This window comes from Sphaeroforma arctica, assembly GCF_001186125.1.
Source record: "Sphaeroforma arctica JP610 unplaced genomic scaffold supercont1.5903, whole genome shotgun sequence".
Classification (NCBI taxonomy): domain Eukaryota; class Ichthyosporea; order Ichthyophonida; genus Sphaeroforma; species Sphaeroforma arctica.
The window spans coordinates 1-1811 of NW_014034655.1; the positions used below are offsets into that span (position 1 = coordinate 1).

At 39.1% G+C, this 1811-nt stretch overlaps 1 protein-coding gene across 1 annotated transcript; it reads right to left on the reverse strand.

The window, feature by feature from the left end:
• Positions 1 to 575: 575 nt before the first annotated feature.
• SARC_15300 (hypothetical protein) lies at positions 576 to 1415 on the reverse strand (the record flags this gene model as incomplete). The annotated part of the gene is made up of 2 exons (XM_014290575.1): positions 576 to 755; positions 1275 to 1415. The coding sequence occupies 2 exons, from the start codon at positions 1413 to 1415 to the stop codon at positions 576 to 578; spliced, it is 321 nt and encodes a 106-aa protein (XP_014146050.1).
• Between the last annotated feature and the right edge of the window lie 396 nt (positions 1416 to 1811).

Below are 1811 nucleotides of genomic sequence, written 5' to 3' on the forward strand. Positions count from 1 at the left end.
TATATACATATATACATATATAAATATACTATACTATCATATACATAACAATACATCAGGTTACAGGTCGGGAACTCAACTACAGACATACATACAACCATACCATCCGAAAACTAACTGCAGACATGCACACAAGTATGCAGCCGCACAATAATATATGAACGTTTTTGCATCGTAAAAATCAGTACCATATATTCATCGCACTTTAAAGCCACAACATAAATTTCTAGTTCTAGACACAAGAAAAACTGTATACCGTATAGGCATCAGGCCGCCGTTGAGCATGGTATAGGTATCGCTACCCTCCAAGGCACGAGCCAATCCAAAATCACCAATCTGTTCATAGAATAGTAGGTAAATCGGCGGGAGTGAGGGCTATTAGTCTTTAGGGACCTCTGGGCATTGCTAGTCACGCACTATTTTGCAGAATAAAAGATTACAGACGGTGGCGTTAACTATCGCAAATGAATGTATATAACATAAAAATAAATATATATGTATACATACGTACATACATATACATATATATATATATATATACATATATATATATAATATATATATAGTAAAAATTTCTAGACATCCTCTACCATATGCAATGATCTCACCTTGCACACGGGGTATCCGTGTGGCCCCGTAGAGCCCAAGAGACAGTTGCGCGCAGCTAAATCACGATGGACTAGCCCGTGATTGGCAATGTACGCACATGCGTCTGCAATCTGGTAACAGAAGGACAGCCTCTCAGCCTCAGATATCTACCGATCAAGGAAAGTAAGGAGATGCATGATACAGATATTAGAAGACTATTATTAAAAGACTTTTGTTAAACTCTTTCATTGGAAGACTATTAGTAGAAGACTGTTCTTAAAGGACTATTATTAGAAAACCACTATTAAAAGACTTTTATTAGAAGGTTACTATTAGAAGACTATTATTAGAAGACTATTATCAGAAACTATTAGCCCCTCTACCTCAGATATCTACCCATCAAGGAAAGAAATAAGATGCATAATACAACTATAAGTAGGCATTATCCACTATGAGAAGACTTATCAGAAGGCCTTTGTGAGAATAAAACTGACAAATTAGAAGTGAAGTCACAGATATTATTGTGTAGGTGGGTGGGTGGTTCGGTACGCTCACCTATACACACTCTGGAGATAGTATGAAAGCTCCCGTGCCCCCGACGTCTCCTTATCAACGGCTTCATGAGATGACATACTGTGAGAAGCCAATATACAGATACACAACAATCGTTGCAAACACATACACACCTGGGTGTTCTTCCGTAGGTAGTGACACAGATCCCCTTCGGGCAAGAACTCCATGAGTATACATATCTCTGCGCGTTCTGATTCGTCCACACCGCTGACACCGATGATTCGCACGATGTTCGAATGCCTTAAATCACGCATTACCTCGGCCTCTGACAGAAACCTACAACAGTTCGAGAAAAGGACATACATGTGAGTACGTTACGTACTCGCTATACCACGCATGTGTGGGAATAGGTTGGCAAATGTACGGACATAATATTTAACTTAGTGCTGCTGTATGTTAGAATGAGGGGTGTGGAATGATCGTAACGCAACCAAGGAGGCGGAGGAGTACGAGCCGTCTCAGATAATCATTGTTTCATCAGATTGTTCCTGTGCAGATGCGGTGTGAATTCAAGTTCATTTGATTACCCAACTAGTAATACGAACGACCACCGGGCGGTGCTCACTAACAACGACGACTCACTGGTATCACAAAAGACAATATATATATATATTAATTGTATATATATTAATTGTATATATATACATATA